The sequence below is a fragment of the Danio aesculapii genome, chromosome 12 (genome assembly GCF_903798145.1).
Source record: "Danio aesculapii chromosome 12, fDanAes4.1, whole genome shotgun sequence".
Classification (NCBI taxonomy): Eukaryota; Metazoa; Chordata; class Actinopteri; order Cypriniformes; family Danionidae; genus Danio; species Danio aesculapii.
Window position 1 is genome coordinate 30,581,880 of NC_079446.1, and position 19,946 is coordinate 30,601,825.

Here is a 19,946-nt window from a genome sequence, read left to right on the forward strand (position 1 = left end):
AAAAGTATCATATATGTTAGTAAACTATTAGAAATACCATATTTTATCCACAACCTGCAGAGGATAAAAATAGTCTTTAAGTGTTACATAAAAAACAACTTGCAAATAAAAAGCCATCAATTTTTCAATTCTTTTTCCTTTGGATTGTGACCCCTGGGGTTATTACGCTGGATTAATGACACAGCAATAGTATTAGTTGCAGCAGCATTTTATGGCAAAATGTTAAACTTTGACACCTTTACGGCACTCACGTACAATAAAAATAAAGGCCACGACTGAACATAGAGGACGAGCTGCAAGTGACGATCTCCAACATTAAACCACGAATAGTCTTGAGCAGTAAACATCGCCCACCATTCTCATTAAGTGAGGTTAACATTAAATTAAGCAAATAAAATATGACTATAAAACATTATATGGTTGTTAGACTGTTGCACTTTTTTTGATAATATACTTGTTTATATAGTTCCTAAGGCTGGGACAAGATCTCGTATGACAAGATCTCGCAAGATTTAATTGCAAGATTTCTCGTCGAGGTGAAAAGTTGTCTCGTGAGGTGTGATGTTATGATGGAGCATGAGAGTGAAATTAGCATTAAAGATTGGAGGTAGGATTGGATTTGAACTGCAAATCAAGTGCTCAGCAAATATTTTGCTAATATTTAAAATGATAAAAAACTACTTTCCATTCTCATAGTCTATTAGCATATATATTTTGCAGTGTTTGCATGTCCTTTACTCCATAGAATGCTTTAAATCAGAAGTAAAATAACATTCATTACAAGTTGATTAAAAAAGCACCTAAATAGTTTTGCAATTTGTGATTATTTTTTTCAGTTGAATAAAAGAAGATTTCTTAAAAATAGTGTAAGAATCTCATTTCGTCTCGTTCTCGTGAACCCAATCTCATGTCTCGTCTCGTCTGGTGGAGTAAGCGTCTCGTCACACCTCTAGTTCCTATTGATGTGTGCACCGTTGTGTACAATGCTTGTATGTTTATAGCTACCTACGAGTATAGTGGGGGTCACAAGTCACTGGAATTGTTATTTTGGGGTCACAAGCTGAAAAGTTTGGGAACCCCTGAATTAGATGTTATAAAACACCAACATGGTGCGGCTAAATATCCACTTTGAAATAAACGGCCCTGGGAATAAGTAATTCTAGATTTGTAGACAAATGTAAATGGTACACAGATATGACTTTCATAACACTTAGATTTGATTTATTATTGTAATTAGTTTTTTAACTCTATTAAATGAATAAGTAAGCCTGGATAGTGGCAGATTTAATAATTTCTCATTGTTTACCATTTAAAAAGTTATGAAAAATAATTAAAAAATTAGTATTTGAAAGAAATTGTTCTCAAAAAGTGTTAGTATTTGATATTAAACTAACATGTTAAACTAAAAGAACTTAGAAAGAAGTTAGCTCTCTATATAAATATAGTAAGTTAAATATCATGGTTCTACAAAATAGCTTGCAGTTATTGCAGCTATTGTAAGCTTGCAGTTCTTGTTTTAACCCCAAGTGAAAAAAATAAGTTAACAAATGTGTGAATGTGTGAAATCGTTTTTGACAACGTTTGCAGTTTACCATGGTATATATTCTGAGTGAAGCTTAAAAATACAACAGCTTCAACTTTGGACAACAAACAACCTATTATCCCCTGTAAAAGAAAGGTATGTTTGTTTCTTTTTTTTTCTATTCTGATTGAATTTTATCATTATAACACTCAAGTCCAAATGTATCTAATCTATCTATAATGTACCTGTAATAAAATATTGTCCTTTTTTGTGTGCAGGTTTATTTTAATTCCCACAAAGAGGAGAAATCCAGTCTAAAGAGCCATGGCAGCTATAGTCACCGGGCTAATCCCAATTCTCCGTACTGCGGTGGACTCCACTGCCACTTATAAAGGTCGCACCATGTGGTTCGGCTTGCTCTGCATCCGTCTAGTAACTGTCTTTTTGGCTCAATTTCCATGGAAAAGTATAAGTGAGGATTTCCACTGTAACACCTCCTCACCATACTGCACTAAAGCTTGCTTCAATAAACACTTTGACAGTTCTATAGTGATGGCTTGGCATTTCATCTTCATCCTCCTTGTGCTCTCCGTCCTTCTCATGGAGCTGTTTTCCTCCCATCTTCGGTCTTCCTTCCAGAAGAAGAAGGAGAGAGAAATTGCATCTCAAAGCGAGCAGGGAGGTGTCACTGATCCTACTGTAACTATAGGCGGCAGGATGATGATAGATCTCCACAAGAGCAAAAGCAGTGTGATGGTTTATTTGTTCTGTGTGATGCTGCGGATTGCAGTGGAGCTTTTGTTTGTCTATGTCTTGCTTTCCTGGGTTCTACCCAAATTGAACGAAGAGCCACACATTTGTGAAGCACATACATTTGATGGCTGTTCAGTACAGCAGTGCGTGGTCCGAGGAATAGCTGAAAAGAAAATGTCTGTATATGCTCTACTGTTTGCATCTGCTTTGGTTATTATTACAAGCAGCTTGTTCTGTTTCTACTCAGTAGCCCACTATCTCTGTGATGGTTAAACAAAAGATCTTGGTGAACGAATTTATTAAGTAGCATTATTGCGTATGTACTTAAACGATTACAATTTTCAATGCTTAATTATGGCTTGCTGTGTATGATATCCAATTAATGCAATATGTTTTTATTTAGTATGATTGGATATGACCTTTCAAATGTAACTTTTGCATTAAACTACACTGAAATAAGTGAAGTTTCATAAACTAATTTCGAGAGGAGCACGTGATATGATTGAGCACGTCTGGCCGCTCATCTGTAATCAGTAATAATCCAATCAGAGTGATCCTAGTCTACTATAAATGGATCAATTTCTCCCTACTGTTCTATCTTCGTTTGGAAGAATCCCCCCTTCCACCCCATCTCCTCCTTTTCCTCCCTTTTCTAAAGGGGGAGCTCTCGAGACCTACCTGATCTCGGATCTCCTGATATGCTTATCGACCGGGCGGGAGCCCTGGGCTCAAATATCTCCGAGCTCAGGGTTCTCTCCCGGGACGGCATGCCAAACCTGCTTTATACGCCAAGCATATCTAAGTGGGAACTCTTGAATTATATTTCTTATTTTGGCTAGTCATTTTTTGACATGTTTTCTTATACACAGATTTTCAAAACAACACATTTATTTGAGAACAACTGAAAACTAAGCAGACTTGTTTTCTGGACAGTTAAGTAAGTTTATGCCTAAAATTATTATTAAATAAAATGGTAATACCCATTTCTTTATTTTTAACATATTTATTTACAGATATTTGGTAGATTAGTGACTAAATTTCAACTGAAATTTCTCAAAAAACAACAACCCCTAAACATATTTTATGTAATTTGGTTTCTTGAATAAAGTTTTACTGCAAAACAGGACAAAATGCATGGTATAATTTCAATTGCATAAACAAAAATGAGAAATTGCAGCTTTTTGGCTTGGCTTGGTGTTTCTGTGTCTGCATTTTTGTTGTTATGCCTGGGTGAGAATTATCTCCATATTACTGTGTGAAAGCTGACAAGCTGTTTTGTTTTAGTTAAACTTATACAATTCAAACCTCTTACCATTACACAAACACACAAAATGTTTCAGAAAACATGAATCTTAAACTCTCTTGTTTTTCTTGCTGGCCAGATTTATTGCTTTATAGTATCTCTACTGAAATGTAAACACATATCTATTAAATTAAAGGACATTAGTGATTATGATTGCTGTATGTTTTAAGCATTTTTAGATGATCACACTCTATATATGTTGGTCTGCTGGAGCAGATCAGTTGCAGAGGTCTGTGTTGCAGCAGTGTCTCTCCACCTGAGGAGGCAAATCAGTCTGACACTCTCTTTCTGTAGCACATCTGCGCACCTCACCATCTACAAAATGAAAAACACACAACAACTTTTTCAAAAAGCTCTTAAGTTGGAAAATAATGCCCTCAGGTCATCCAAGATGTAGCTGACTTTCTCTGGTTGAACATTAAAGAAGCATTTGATTCAGTTTACCCAGTTGGTTCAATAGTGTAGAATTTACCCTTTTCCCTAAATACTCATACTCAGGCAAACTATCCATGTGGAGGTGTTTGAAATAACAACGGGAATTTGCATAGTGGATTTCTAGGTCCCTATGGGGAATAGGAAGACATTTGAATGGAGGGCCTTAGATACAGGCACAGTCTCTGTCCTGGGTCAAGGGTGATAATGTGGTTAGGCCTAATTCTGTGAATGAGACCACGGTACCAGCCACACTGACTGAGATATTTCAAATAATAATGATTAAATCAATTGCACTGACACAAACTTTGATATGATCTTTCCAGGTGAGTTGAGTGAAGAAGAGAATGGTGAAAGGAAAGAAGTATAGGGGAGAATGAGCAAATGTAAATGAAGGATTGGAGGGGGAAAAACGTTCCCGTAATTTCTCTCTGTGGGGTATCGTTGTGTAAATATACAGTGTTTGTATATTGTCCATTTGTGGAAGTATCTGAGTTTCTGTCATCTTTGATTATTCATTAAATGTAAGTCATCATTGCTGTTACTTTGCAAGTCTAACATGCAGATATGGACTGATGATTTCATTTAGATTTAGTCATTTAGCAGACGCTTTTGTCCAAAACGACTTACAAATGAAGAGGCATTCAGCGACTGGACAAGAAGAGGTGATACACATAAGTGTTAAATATACAAGGGAACTGTTAGTGCTCGGAAAATTAAGAGCTAGAGAAGGGGTATCAAACTTAATTCCTGGAGGACCACAGCCCTGCAGAGCTTAGTTCCTACACCTATCTGTAGAATTCACAAGACATGTCGCCTGTGTAGTTTTGAATGGGGAAAAGAGTAACGGTCAATATGGTGAAGCCCCGCCTTCTAGTACAGGAGCCAATCAGCAGTTGCTATAGACTGACGATTCTCTGAGGGAGAAGCTCGGACCAGATGTGAGCTTCTGCAGATTTTGTGTGACTCAAACATTTAGAAATGAAACTAAAGAGACAGATGTTGTTTAAATTTAATTGTTGTTACCTAAAATGACATTTAATCGTAAGCTTGGGAAGCAAGAATTTAATGTTTTGCATACTGCCCAAGAGGTGTTTCAAAGATGGCTGCCGAGTGAAATGACTTGTCTTAAAGGGACTTTGCTATCAAACAAGCCCTCAATTAGTGATCAGGTGGGTTTAATTAGGGTTGGAACTAAACTGTGCAGAGCTGCGGCCCTCCAGAAACTGAGTTTGACACCTGTGAGCTAGAGTATGGAGGGGGCAGTGTTTTTTTTTATTGCACTTCAATATATTCAGTCAAGGGCATTAATTTTGTGTTGCTTCTATCTGCTTTTTTGACACATTACGTGACGCCACTTGTTGACACGAGCCTTTAATGAAAATTGACACATTTACAAAATTTTTAGCTTTTGAAAACTATTTTAAAATTGTCAATGATTTGCGTTCAGCAGAAAAAAAGAACTCATGCATGAAGTTCAAAGTTGCTCATCATTTATGCTCATCATTAATTCATGAGTGTTTGGGGGTGAGTAAATGATGAGCAACTTTGAAGGTGAACTGTCTCTTTATGCCTGAACTAAAGGTGTTGTGCACTAACTGTCCACAAGGTGTCAACACTAAACCGGGCTGTTTTTTCAGTCAAAGAAAGCAAAGGAGGAGAAGAAACAAGTAAACAACAGACTAGCGAAGACAGCAAAACAAATATATATAAATACATTTGAGGGGATTAAAAGATTTCAGCAACTTTGTTTTAAAAGTTGACAAACAGCGGACAAACAATAAATCTTTGAAATAAATACTTTGAAAACTTTGTTCACGGATGCGAACAAATACATTGGCCTTTAGCGTTCTACTGAAGAAATAAAATCAGCCACATCTTTAATGGTTTTAGGGTGAGTAAATTAATGGCACATTTTAGGTAAATTATGAACTGCAATAACTGAACTTGAGTAGGTCACTATCTTATGTTTTTCAAACTCGTTTATAATTTGAGAAGAAGGAAATAGCTAACTCACATGCTGGTTGATGCATATTAACCCTAATGCAGGTATCCTGAAGACTGGAGCACTCTTTCACCTCCAGCTCATCGCAGGTGGGATTCTTTTTGTCTATCTTCTTGCAGTAGTTGCATATTAGTGCCTGTGTCACTAGTGAGATCACAGTGTTATTGTTATTTTGAGGGAAATTCATTATAGTGCACATGAGCTATAACAAAACAGTATTCTTATCTTCTCTGTATGTTCTAGATTTTTTAAAATAAGGTTTTTGTTTAATATTCAAAATGACAATTGGCCAAAATACAAATTTCATTTGTTGTGATTGAAAAAAAAGGACATTTCCCCCAAAATATTTCAAACAAGATTATATATAGAATCTATATATATACATAGATATAGAATATATATATGTACACAGAATAATATTCTGAAGTCAAAACATGGTAATGTTGTTTTGTGTATTGTGAAAATAAACATGTCTAGATACATATTTTGTGTTATTGCTCCAAGTTTATGCTCCAAATCAGAGATTCTTTGATTCTTTGACATTCTTTGATTTGGCCTGCCAGAGAGAAATGATTAGGGAGGATTGATGTTGGGATTCTCATTTCAATTTTGAGAAAATTATCTAAAATCAAATGGATTAGTAAATACGGTTGAAGTAATTTTTTTCTATTCATCTTTAAATATTATGAAATAAATTAGGAAATTACCCATGGCAACTTTAATGTAATACAATTTCCTATATTTACTTTCGGCCCACAGCTCTCAATCTATCTTGGATTTTGGCCCTTCATAAGAAAAAAGTTTGGACACCCCTGCTCTAAATGAAAACAGTTTGAATTTAAATTTAGAAAAAAATGTCATGAATGGTAAATGTCATTTGTGGTAAAACAACAATTATGTTTTACTCAAACACTTAACTATACATTGAAATGAAAAGAAACAGAGAATTATTTAATGATATATTACATTCACATGCATTAACATTTTTATGTTTTTAAATACAGCTGTGAAAAAAAGAAAATGCCCAGCAAAAAGTGCCCAGCAAAGTACACCCCTTACATATGTTCTTTTACAGTAAATTACTTTTATAAATTTTACTAAATATTACTTTCTTTAAGATGCTATGAATAAAATATAATATTTTTAAAGGCGGAATCAGCTCTGAAAACTGAAAGCTGGACTGACACAGTTTCAATTTACAAGAACAAGAAAATTACTAGATGTTAAGCTGCTTTGACACAATCCACATTGTAAAAGCGCTATAGAAATAAACATGAATTGAATTGAGTATATTTATTTATACTATGCACTGTATATCTTATATATTTTAGTAATATGACATGGTCTACACATTTTTCCAGAGCTCTATTAATTAGTTGTTGTATTAGAGAGAAAGTTTTCCACTCACCACAGAGGGCACCTAAAAACACGACCAGGACCAATGTGCGGGATCCCATCTTTCGTCTTTATCAAACTGACAGAAGTTAATTATGAGATTTAAAAAAATATGATTTCTTTATATATGAAGATTAACAAGACTAAAACAGTCAGAGTCATGTCATGAAATCTTTCTTACCTTCTTTGTCTGTAGTTTTTCCCTTGAATTAATCAGTAAATATATGACACTTGTTATATATGACACCTGATAACAAGTGTCCTCCTCCCTGTCCTAACAATAACTAGCTGTGTGTGTGTGTGTGTGTGTGTGTGTGTGTGTGTGTGTATTAAATGTCTTACAGTATGTACCACATAGTTTTAAATCAAAACACAAATACATCTTTTTTTTTTAGAATAAAGTCATCATTTTTAATTTAATGCTTTGTTTTCTTTAGCAGCAGCAGTTTTCCCTTGCAAGTGTATATGGATACTTGCACAGTTAACTTTAAGTATAGTTGTACTTTACATTCATTTTAAGGGCCAATGTATGATACTTCTCCTCACCTTAAATAATAAAAAAACAACACCAGAACATTAAGGAAGTTTTTAAATTTTAATATTTAAGAAAAGACATGTTCATGAGAACAGTATCTCTCACACATCACCACATTATTGAGGTCATTTGCTTTTGTGTGCTCAACAATAGTGAAATATTACACTGTCCCACCCAAATGTTCCCAGTCTTTTCTGACCCAGGGGCTAACCTGAACAAATGAGAAAACGCTCAATCACATCCACATGTTACAAAACTCAAGAAAGGAAAGTATATATCAATTAAGCATAGCATGAACAGGTTGAAATTATTTTACTGAAGTAAAAGCCTGAATTACAAGGAAAACTGAACAAGCCAGGAGCAAAATGCACATTAACCAATCAAAAACTGTACAGAAAAATATAATTAAAAACACATCAACAACAAAAAAATAAGCAAAGACCAAATTTGAGAAACACTGATTATGAATTTTTGACTTTTCCTCCTCAGAGATCCTGCTCTTCTCAGAGTAAGATGTTTCTGTAATTCACTGAACCCTCTTTATACAGAGACATCGAAAGGATCATACCACATATCTGCAAAAAAGGAGGACATTTATATTTTAAAAAATAATAATTAATGGTTCAATCATTCAGCTACCATCAATCATTTAATCTAGCTTTGGGAATGCACACAATTAATAATTCAGCTCATATAGGGGACCAAGCAAATGAATGATTATTCACACCACACACTAAGCTATACTACAACTACACAAACATCATGTACCTTGCCAGTATTCCACTGTGAAATCTCTGTGAGGGAAGATACAGTTTAAAGTAACCAATGAGACCTTGGTTCAAACATATTCCTCACAACTCAGAGCTCGCAAATCAAACAATACAGCCACACAGTCAGAAAAAACAGGCAACAGGGCTAATATATGAGCACAACACTGTAAATCCAGCCTGTTACTGTTTTTTCTCATTAAGTAGTATCATGCATTAACATAATTTATTACCCAGCAAGCACTCTTTGAATACTGAATTACAACATCTATAGGAACATTTCTGTCAGTTCCTCTGTCAGGAAACTCTGTCTAGAGATGTTCTGGAAATACTGAAAGCTGTAATATACGAGTCAAAAAATCTATGTAGGAATTCCACAGCTCCAAAAATAGCTAAATATTTATGTTCTCATCACAGGTAGCCTTTTGAGCTTAGATGCTATTCATTTATATTATACAGTAGCTGTAATATCATAATTTCCAAAGGACTCCTAACTATTGGATTTTCACACATACACTGTAAAAATATCTGTTAATTTCTGTTAATTTATGGTTGTGAATTGCATTATGGGACCTCGATCTCTGCTCTGTCGACGTTTGATGTTGAAACTTTGACTCTACAATTAAACAAAGTGAGTTTATTTATTGATATTTTAGTAGTTTGAAATAATTTCATGTATAAGAAATAATATATAGAGAAATAAGTCTGTAAAATAACAGAAAATGTACTGGCAGTTTATTACAAGGTTTTTATAGCATAACATACAACACCAACCCAGACAATATTTCACTTTAAACTATTAAAATTTTTAATAAAAGTCACTTTTTTTTTACTTTTCAAGGTTAAAATTTGTTGAAAGAATAATCTCGGTCCTATAATGCAATTCAAAAGCATAAAAAATAAACTGGGGCTTTAAAGATAATATACAACAGGGTGAGCAGAGGTTTATTTTTGTTACAGCATATTCAAAGCAAAAAAATAATAATAAAAGAATAATCAATGTAACAGTCAGCTTACATTACATCAATTCTTCGAATCTGTGTTAAAACAGTTAGGGTTTACCTCGCAAAGACCATTATCGATTTTAAAGGTCTTGTGAAGTGCTTTGAAATCTGCATTTTTTCAATCGATGTTTGACGTAATCTCAACTGAACACAACAAGAGGATGGGACATATAATAGCTCCTCCCCTTTACAATAACAACCAATAACATTTAATTTTATCACCGCTCTGCCAGTGAGAGTGGTTGAGCTCAAGCCCATCAAATAAAAAGCAAATGAGAAGCCTCTTGAAGGGGTTGGCGCATATCATAAACTAAAGAGCCTTTGGTTGGTCAAAATTTAATGAGAAACTGAAATATGAGGTGCCGTGAAAAAAAAAAAAACGTTGATCCTTTTAGGTGGAAGTGACAAACTACATGCTTTACATGTTTATATTCATTTCATATCTTCTAAATGCGAGTTTTGTCATTGTTTCTGAGCGCACTAGCTTATAGATATCCTTAAATACTAAAGGCTCTATTTTAATGATCTAGGCACAAAGTCTAAAGCTCACGGTGCAAAAGCATTAAGGGTGTGTCCGAATCCACTTGAGCTATTTTGAGGATAGAAAAATATGCTCTGTGCCCTGGTGCATGATCTAACAGGGTTGTGTTTATTATCTTAACAAATTATGGGTGTGTTTTGAGCATAACGTGCATTAAACAAGTCCAAGTCTCATCTCCTATTTCTTTGAAGAATTAGCTGCATCGCACCATGGCGCATTTATTTACATGGCGGACTTTGTAGGTGGAAAAACTGAACACTTCACTAGCAAGAAAACAGTTAAACAGACTATCTGCATGAGGATAAAGAACGAGTTTCCTCCATTTGGTCAATATACTTTCTCTTTACTTTACCTCTTTACTTTGCTCCTTTACTTTTGTGGATAAGGAAACTGTGTTGTACTCACTCCACTGACGACATCCATTAGCATACATATTTAATTTAGTTTGTGAAGCGCAAAGATTTGTTTCAAAACTATTTCTTAATTTAGTTCTAATTTCTAGCAAATGAATAAATGAACAATAATAACGAAGTGTGGTCAAAAAACTGAGTTATATCCAAACACACGTCTGATTCCTATTCCCCTATATAGTGACACACACGTCTCCCAAAACCCGACAGGTGGACAAATCTAAACTTTTGTTATTAAAACAAATATAAATATGCATTTAATAAATAATACTGTAAAAATAACATTAATGCAAATAGGGTATATGCCGAGCTAGTGTTTTTACCATACTGATAAACTTCCGGTGACCTGTTATTGTGAGTTTTTTTTCCATTTTATAAGGTTCCTTTTACAGCATCGATTTTGTAATGTAATTAAAATACATTTAGTTAAATAAACTTTGGCATTCATTTAATTGTTCAAGCGTAAAACGAGACAATAAGCTGTTTACTCGCACGCGACCATCAGAATTTTTAAAGAAAACTGACCTTAACTGCGCCGATTTTTGCATTGGCACACAGTTGACCGGAAGCGCTTAACCCAGGTTACTGGCAAATTCAACGTCCTATTAGCATGCTTCGGCATGTACCCTATTGTCATGAATAAAAAAAGCGGGGCTTGGTGATGAGGCATGGAGGCAGTGGTTTTTATATTTATGTAGAAAATAAAAATTTTTTGTAACATTTTAATCCTTTTATTTTTTCATATATAAAGATATTTGTATATTGCCGTACATCCTGTGTGTATTAAGCATTAAGCATGCACTGGACTTTAGACCAGCTTTTAGATGGTTAAGGCACGGTCTAATTCAGTTCTTCAAAATAGCAACGCGCCAACATTGCACCTTAACACAATTCTATTTTAGGCCAGCACATCCATGAGTTCACAAAGTGGCGCACATAGATTTGGTATTTAAACAACGTGGCACAAAACGGGAAAATTAGAGTTGCGCTGGTCTGAAAAAAGCAACAAATCACAGCAAACATGTCTTTGCCTTATTAAGCCGAGTGTATAGGGCCCTAACATATAGGGCGCACTCTCTCTCTCTCTCTCTCTCTCTCTCTCTCAAAAAAAAAAAAAAAATTCTATTGCTTTGCTTAGACTTTACACACCTGAAACTTGTCTATAGCACTTGTTCACTGCTGCTCTTATAGTTGTGTAAATTGCATCCTTGTCCTCATTTGTAAGTCGCTTTGGATAAAAGCGTCTGCTAAATGACTAAATGTAAATGTAAATGTAACATACAGATACTAACACCTAAAATTTTTTATTTTTATTTCACTGGCCTTTTAGATTATTATAATTGAACCCATTAAAAAAGACAAAATGTACAAAAAGTATGTTAAATTAAATATAAAGGCAAATGATATAATCTCAATTAATGGGCAACACTATGGCTCAGTGGTTAGCACTGTTGCCTCACAGCAAGAAGGACACGGGTTCGAGGTGTGGAGTTTGCATGTTCTCTCCGTGTTTTGCATGGGCTTCCTCCGGGTGCTCCAGTTTCCCCCACAGTCCAAAGACATGCGGTAGTTGAACTGAATAAATTAAATTGGCAGTAGTGTATGTGTGTAAATGAGTGTGTATGGGTGCTTCCCAGTACTGGGTTGCAGCTGGAAGGGTATCCGCAGTGTAAAACATATGCTGGATAAGTAGGTGGTTCATTCCGCTGTGGCCACCCCTGTTGATTAAAGGGACTAAACCGAAGGAAAGTATGTATCATCTCAATTATATTTTGACCACTGAACTAAACGTTTCCATTTCAGAAGTCTGCTGCTCACCTAGATCAATGTTTCATTCATTCACTCATTCATTCATTTTCTTTTCGGCTTAGTTCATTTATTAATCAGGGGTCTGAATGAACCGCTAACTTATCCAGCATATGCTTTACGCAGCAAATGTACTTGTTTCCACTGGGAAACACCCATACACTCTCATTCACACACAAACACTACAGACAATTTAGCTTATTCAATTCACCTATAGCGCATGCCACCGGGACGCCTCAATGTTTCATGTGCACATATTTATCTTTTGGTGAGTATTGGTGTAATAGGTTAAGCACAGTGTTATTTTATTTTAAAAATAATAAACAAACACCTTAAGGCTTCAATAGTTTGTCACGTTCAAAATGACTTAAAAGTTTGGTAGATCCTCAGTTTAGTATTTAGTTTTTTACTGAGCATTTACAAAGTGTAAGATGCCTTTAGATGTTACATGTTTTTAGATGTGTTCCAGCCTTTAAGGGTGATAAAAAGTCTGACAATTTAATATCTGGGCATGCAATAATGAAACACTCCACCGCACCACACTCATCACAAACAGAAACCTGGAGAGCTGAACGTGGCTGCCGTGTGACTCTCTAGGGCAGCAGCGGTGGGTTCGATTAAAGCAACAGTAAGATATGACACATATCCACTGAAGACACTATGAGAAATATGACCACATATGATTTACTAGATAAAGCCTTAGTTTAATATAGTTTATTTTAAATGGACAGTCAATTAGTGTACTTTTATGCATTATTAGAATTAGCTTTGGTCACAGCTTGCTTACCTCCACCACAGAAATGGCCAAAATAACCACCAAAATGAAGTGAAGATTGGCATTCAGCCAGTTCTCTATATAGTCCTTGCAACCTTTCTAAAAAGAGAAAGAGTGTTTTAAAAATCAGTTGTCAGTCAGTAAAATGATTATGGTGTATAACTGAAACTGTACCTCATTATTAATCATGCAGGTTAATTGTGGAGTATTTGAAGAATGTGGGAAACACTTGGCACATATTTCTTTGGTTTCATTTGTTGCATCGTTGGTGTTAGTTTCATTATAGCAGGAACAGGGTATAGAGTCTCCCCAGTCAGCTTTTCCCTCCCAACCACAGCATTTTCCCTGTAGACGTATAATGTCGGAGGAGATATTTTATTTCAAACACACCAGTATAATTCAATGTTTTCAATTCCTCATGATTTGATTTTTGATCGTTTAGTGTCACGTGTTTCCTCTCACTTGCTTCTGGATGTAATCCATGGTCTCTTTAAAACTGGAATCATTCTTTCCAATTGACTGTATTAGATCCATTTCTTTCTCTAGTGAATTTGACAGCTGATTAACAGCAGATGACAAAAAAAAAAACAAGTTAAAGATATTGGTAACACTTTACAATAAGTTTCCTTAACTGTATTTTATAACATGAACAAACAACGAGCAATACATTTGCATGCATTTATAAAATATTGATTCCACACAGACTTTAACTACAATAATAAATGTGGTAGAAGAATTGTTTAGTCTTAGTTTATGTTAGTAAAAGTAATAGGACCTTGTTAAGTGTGGCCGTGTCATGAGTTTCCTGTTCAGTATTAGTTTCATAGACATAGTATTGAAATAGATTAAAAAGAATCCATCAAACAGGCTTTATGAAATTAAGTCGTCATGCATGATAGATTTGTGTGTAAAAAAAGCTCAACAGCAGGCTGGGTGGGACTGCAGATCTGCACACTTGAGTTACCTCGCTCTTCATAGTGTAGAAAAGAACACCACCCACTATCTGAGCTGCGAGCAGAACCGTCAACAGGATGAAATACTGGAGATAAATGAAGATCATTTTAACACACAGTTACAGCTCAGCGGAGCAGACAAACTTACTGGTATATCACAAAACACCTGCACCAAGAACAAGCACGATTCCTGAGAAAATAAAAACTACTAGTAGACTCTTTTTGGAAGATGTTCTGTAGGGCCAGACAGAATCTACAGACATTTTTTGCTATTTCTGCAGAGAATATTGTTAGAAAAAGTTTTTGGATTTATGTGTATTGATTTTGGGACTATCATAACTTAAAATGTTATATATGTAATTAAAAATAATACCTTTTTAACTTTTATTTAAAGTTTACAATGCAAATCCAGTTAGATCCACTTATTTGGTAAACAAAGAAAGTCTCTGATATAATTTATCTACTAAAAGACAGAAAATTTTACTTTACAAACTGTATTGAGAATAAATCATATGAACGTTTTCACATTACTCAATAATATTGAAATTATTGAAATCAGTTCAAAAACTGAATAAATATACATGTTTACACAATTTATACATAGTTTATATATATTATGTAGTTACATGTACACAAATAAATAAAAAGACACAATGATAGGTTATAAATCAGTGAAAATCTGTGGATTTCTGCATGCACAGATTCCATGTGGGCCTACCTATAACATCCAAGATAACAAATGAATGTTTTAACATTGTAAATGGACCTAAAAGTTTAAAAAGTCCTAGATTTCATGTGTTTAGAATTAACATTAGAACATACATCTTAGTACATAATAAGAACATTATAATCATGATATTAAATTAATCATGCTATAGAAACACTGTATAAGGGGCTGCTTATAGGTGTAATATTGTTCAGGTAATGATCTTTTTGGGTTAGTTATAGTTAGCAAAATATAATCTGCATAAAGCAGTACATTTTGTTGTCTATTGCCAATAGTAACACCGTTCATTTTTGGATTATTTTGAATGTAAATTGCCAGGGGCTATATCGCTATAGCAAATAATAGTGGGGAAAAGAGGCAACCCTGACGGGTCCCCCATGAAGTGCAAACGAGTCAGAAAAAATGCCGTTAGTTAATACGGTAGCTTTAGGTGATGTATAGAGCAATCTGACCCATTTTATACATTTTTTTGGCAATACCAAACCTAGACATAACATCAAACATATAACTCCACTCCACCTTATCGAATGCTTTTTCGGCATCCATCGCTACTAAGATTGCTGATATAAGATTAAGAGCAAGGTGGCATATTGTATTAAATAATCTTTTTATAAATAAATAACTATATATATATATATATATATAAACAATAAATATATAAATAAACTCAAGAGTGGTGGCCTTTTATAAATCCAGTATGATCTGGGTCTATGATGTCTGGGATTACTTGCTCGAGGTGGTTAGTCAAAATTTTTGTGGTCTGCTGCATTCCTGAGCAACTTTAGTTTACTAAAATACTATATTGTATACTATATTGTTGAATACTATATTGTAAACATAATTGTTGAACAAAAATAAAAATTTCAATAGTAGTGTAGTGTAGTGGTCATGGATGACAGATTTCTATTTACACCTGGTGTTTTCATCCATCTTTTTTGTCCACTATAGGATCCTACCAGATATGTTTTCAGTTATCTCTGAAAATAGTTAAAAGTCTAATTGTGATCAGACTGACCAAACCCCATTTTATTTTCAGGAGCTCAAATGTTACTTTATGAAATTTTATTAGCCATTACAAAACATTAATAAAAGTTGTGAGCATGGGGAATAACCATATTAAGTGCATGGCAAAAACATCAATGCCATGTGAGTACCATCAAGTTTTCTTTCTCTGAAAACTCACAGTTGCCAGCAAGAATTTGACAGTCTTCAGAGAACCCAGACATCCAAAAAAGCCCAAAGACATGGTTACAGAGCCACTGACGATCAGCAGGTAGGAGAGAAGAGAGATGGATATATATTGAAGAATAGGACCTACGAAAGCTTTAATAGTACAAAATATATCATTGTTAATAGACAAAACAGAAGAGTGTAATCTGTGAGCATCATACAGAAATAATTATAATTATTATAACTTATATAACTATAACTAATTATAACTTACTTTTTATATCGCTGATGTCTGATAATAGCATCCATAGTCCCGAAGCTAAGAGGAGGGATCCTAAGAGCTAAATGATATATTAAAAACAGATTGTTGGAGTACATTTTAAAAGAAAGTACAGTTCAAATTGAAAATTTCCTATTATTGCTGTGTCTTTGTGATTGTTTGTACAATTTAAAAGCAGTTGAGTGAAAGTTTCTTTACTTTTTTTTTCAATGCATGCAAATTGTTTGAAATGTACAGTTTTTGGCCTTGTTGACATTCAAAGGCTAGGAGCCATTTGTTTTATCTTGTATTGACCTTATTCTTTGTGTACGAGCAGGCACAGCCATTTGAAATTTCTTTGGCTCAAGACTTCTGGTCTCATTCGCTTCTATTCATTTTTAGACGGTAAAAACACCTTTTTACACTTCTTGATGTTGCAAACTGATATTTTCTTATTATATTATTATGCTTTTTATAGGGACACACTTGTTTGTAGAGCAAGTAGTTTTACCGTTTTCTGCCGTTTATTTTTCCTAGTCATTTCTCCCAAAGATAACTGAATTGAAATCTCTAAAACAATCTCAAAATGAGCACACTTCTGCATTTTAGAATAAGGTCAATACTTCTGTTTTATTTTGTAAATTACATTCATTCGTAATTTTAAATAAAAATGCTGCCATATTTGTGCAGCATGATATTCTAAAAATCAATATTTCCTTTTTTCTAAATTTTTATTGCAACATGACTACAATTTCACTAAAATAGTACAGTTTAGAACCATGTAAAAATATACTAAACAAACTAGAAGCACAGATAAACACAACAGAATAAAGATAAAAGTGAAATTAACAGTGCTTTAGGGTTTTCTAGTGAGTCCAGCAGTATCCATGTACAGACATTCAATAATCAAGTTTAAAATAACACTGCATAGATTTCAGTGTAAAAAAATCTATAAAGTAAATCTTGCAAACGGTACATTTCCTGTGCTTGAATACTTTAAACTCTCTTGATATGTTTTCACAGCCACAGGTCTTAAAAACACATGCAAATGAAGAGTTCAGATGCAAAAACCTCTAAAGGCCATCAACATTTTTCTTCTAAAATGAGCATTTTTATCCGGCTCTTGTGTGTAGGTTCAGTAATATCAATTTTATTGCATAGAATAAGCCCTTTTTGTAGGTTTTAAAGTGAAAAAACTCAACATAAACAAAGGAGGCTAAGAAAAATATTCAGTTTCGTTGGAAATTTCAGACGGCATTTAGAGGTTTTTGCATCTGAACTCTTCAAATGATAAACCTTCACTCCATTATGATTAACCTCATGTTTTCTGAACTGTTGTTACTGGTGAACTATTCCCATTATATAAAACTCAACATTGCACATCAAGCTGAAAATGCCAACATTTGTATTTGAAATTTAAGGAAATGTTTAATTGTTTTAACAATTAATAAAACAATATTAATATTGGTAACACTTTCTTTTGATGGTCCGTTTGAGTATTAGTAGACTGTCTGCTTAATATCTGCTGATCCCGCTCCTTCAACAGACATTTAACTGACTATAAGAAACTTTGCAAGTACATGTAAACTTACACTAACTCTAACCTTAACCCCAACCTAACAGTCTACTTATAATCCAATGAGAATTAGTTGGCATGCAAATGCAATGTAACTTTTATTCAACAAACGGACCATCAAAATAAAGTGTGACCAAAACTATTTTGATATACTCACAAACACAGGTCTCAAAAACTCATGCAAATGATACACATTCACTCCATTGTGGTTAATCTCATGTTTTCAGAACTATGGTCAACTATATTCCCATTATATAAACTCAACATTGCACATCAAGCTGAAAATGCCAACATTTGTATTTGAAATTTAAGGAAATGTTATAAGATCTTATTAACATTTAATAAAACAATATTAACATTTTACTAAAACCTATAATCGGTGTATCCCACAAATCTGAATAAACTGAGAATCAATTGCATTGCATTACATGATGATCAACTGCAATCTCATTGCTGTTAACTAAATGACAAAGGCTGTGCACTTTTTTCCACTTTGAATCAGTTAACCGTGACTTATTTGCAACTTACAAAGAAAACCAAGTTGAAGAGAAAGAGGAAGTATTTGGTGACACTGACACAGCATTCAGATGCCATATCTGCAAACAGACACACACACAAATACAAAAATATACTGAAATCGTCATCTAAGAAATGAACGTCTAAGAAATTATATGATATTAGCAGAATCAAGTCTAACATAATGCTCAGGAGGAACAAAAATCATTCTTTCCCCCCAAAAAGAAAAAAACCTTTATAAAAACAAGCCGTATGTGTGTTTATTTAGATTTTTCATTTATTATATATCATTTTCTGCCCAGAAAGACAGGCTACGACTAAATAACCCCTGCTCCTCTTTTCAAGCAGAACAAATGAACAGGGTACAGGAAGTGTCTTGTATTCTCATGTTTCCTTGCCTATGGTTACAGGACCGAAGCTATCATTTTACACAGGCATGCCATTAACTATTCAAGCACTAGCACATGGGACAAAAGTGCTTTGTTTGTTGTTATGAAATTTTTACAATATCTCCTTTTATAAAAACGACATCCTGTTTTACATTAGAAAACATAAGAAAAAAACTTTTAACATGCAATTAAATCTCCGTTCAGGAAATATTGTATCAGATAATAAAAGCTTTTTCCCATTCAGAATAATAGAAACTGTCATTTCTCAAAACATTGTTATACGAGACATTTACAGATGTCCTCCATAATGCTTTTTAGTCCTAATTGATTTTCTAAAGAAAGAAAAACAGATGAAAAACTTACCTTAAACTGGACAAAGTTGGCGAGATTACACAGCAGGCAAATGAAACGTGGCAGCCGCACATGAGATCATGTAAAACAATTTTTTTTGCATGAATAAAAAACGTAATTCTGATTGGCTTTATTGCTTGACTTCCTGCCTGTGTGCGAAGCATCATTGACTTTACTTCAGTAGAAAGCGGGCGTACATAACACCCACCATAAATAAAATATCAGCCCTGGTTACACCTTTCACACCCGCATACTCTCCGACTCTCCTAATATGTAAATTATTATTTGACATGTTGTGATGTTTTCCACGGGTTGCAAGATTCAGTTTATTTAATAGATTTGACATTTAAAAAAAACAATGCTAAAAAGGTTTCATGTTTTCACAATTTGTGTGATTTTGGTAAGAATGTAAGATATTAGGATATCAATTTTTGAGAGGTTACAAAAGACCCGACCTGCTCTTAACAGAAGATGAAGGCATAGAAATAAAACAGCGGGCTGAGATCAGGGTTAATTCATCTGAGGTCACTATTATGCCTCCCACAGGAGCCTGAAATTTTAGCTCTCATTCCATGTTTCAACACGTTTCCTGGTCGGCCCGTCTTTCCACCCCCGGCCCGAATGCAGCTTTAGCACAATTAGTGGTGGATAATTAGGTGGAATGTTTTAGGGCTTCCCTGTTAATGGATAGAGAGGGGCAGAAGGTGCTGCAATTATATCTAGGGCAAAGTGCTGTTATTAAATGGAGGAAAGCAGC

The 19,946-nt window shown here is 34.3% G+C and overlaps 2 protein-coding genes across 2 annotated transcripts; one reads left to right on the forward strand and one right to left on the reverse strand.

Annotated features, from left to right (window-relative positions):
• Window positions 1–1,719: 1,719 nt before the first annotated feature.
• On the forward strand, window positions 1,720–3,197 carry gjz1 (gap junction protein zeta 1). Its single transcript, XM_056468860.1, has one exon. The coding sequence runs from the start codon at window positions 1,847–1,849 to the stop codon at window positions 2,546–2,548; it is 702 nt and encodes a 233-aa protein (XP_056324835.1). The 5' UTR covers window positions 1,720–1,846; the 3' UTR covers window positions 2,549–3,197.
• Window positions 3,198–8,027: 4,830 nt separating this feature from the next.
• Window positions 8,028–19,377, reverse strand: cd37 (CD37 molecule). Its single transcript, XM_056469692.1, has 9 exons — window positions 19,202–19,377; window positions 18,462–18,529; window positions 16,373–16,439; window positions 16,112–16,251; window positions 14,213–14,287; window positions 13,711–13,806; window positions 13,423–13,593; window positions 13,261–13,347; window positions 8,028–8,520 (listed from the first exon to the last, which is right to left on the reverse strand). The coding sequence occupies exons 2-9, from the start codon at window positions 18,525–18,527 to the stop codon at window positions 8,449–8,451; spliced, it is 774 nt and encodes a 257-aa protein (XP_056325667.1). The 5' UTR covers window positions 18,528–18,529; window positions 19,202–19,377; the 3' UTR covers window positions 8,028–8,448.
• Between the last annotated feature and the right edge of the window lie 569 nt (window positions 19,378–19,946).

Coding starts and splice junctions, on each gene's coding strand:
- cd37 (XM_056469692.1), bottom strand. CDS start 18,527: ATGGCATCTGAATGCTGTGTCAGTGTCACCAAATACTTCCTCTTTCTC. Junction 13,348..13,422: donor CCTGCATGATTAATAATGAG/GTACAGTTTCAG, acceptor TTCTCTTTTTAG/AAAGGTTGCAAGGACTATAT. Junction 8,521..13,260: donor TGGCCATTTCTGTGGTGGAG/GTAAGCAAGCTG, acceptor CCTTTTTTGCAG/ATATGTGGTATGATCCTTTC.
- gjz1 (XM_056468860.1), top strand. CDS start 1,847: ATGGCAGCTATAGTCACCGGGCTAATCCCAATTCTCCGTACTGCGGTG.